The following is a 232-nucleotide window of genomic DNA, read 5'->3' on the forward strand; positions in this document are numbered from 1 at the left end:
CTTCTGGCTACTGGGGCCATCCTCTGGCAGCAGGCAGAGTCACCAGTGATTTGCATGGAGGAGCAAGTGCTTCTGGTGCAGGAGGTGCAGGCAGTCCTGGGGGACCCCCCACTCCCAGCAGACCCCTGAAGCATGGTGAGGGGGTTGGAGAATCACCGAGCCAGAGCCCAGCAGGCACTCTGGCACTTACTCACCCCAGCCTGAGAGTTGCAGTGGCGGGTGCTGATGATGG

At 62.1% G+C, this 232-nt stretch overlaps 1 protein-coding gene across 1 annotated transcript in view; it reads right to left on the bottom strand.

The window, feature by feature from the left end:
* The window catches only part of ACOT7 (acyl-CoA thioesterase 7), a gene marked incomplete at its 5' end in the record, with an annotated part of 5,195 nt that extends 4,968 nt beyond the window's left edge, over positions 1-227 (bottom strand). Inside the window, one exon of the mRNA XM_009710468.1 lies at positions 195-227. Within this exon, the coding sequence (XP_009708770.1) occupies positions 195-227 (33 nt within the window). The remainder of the gene's footprint in view (positions 1-194) is intronic.
* Between the last annotated feature and the right edge of the window lie 5 nt (positions 228-232).

The sequence above is a fragment of the Cariama cristata genome, unplaced genomic scaffold, assembly GCF_000690535.1.
Source record: "Cariama cristata isolate BGI_N322 unplaced genomic scaffold, ASM69053v1 scaffold30441, whole genome shotgun sequence".
NCBI classification, from domain to species: domain Eukaryota; kingdom Metazoa; phylum Chordata; class Aves; order Cariamiformes; family Cariamidae; genus Cariama; species Cariama cristata.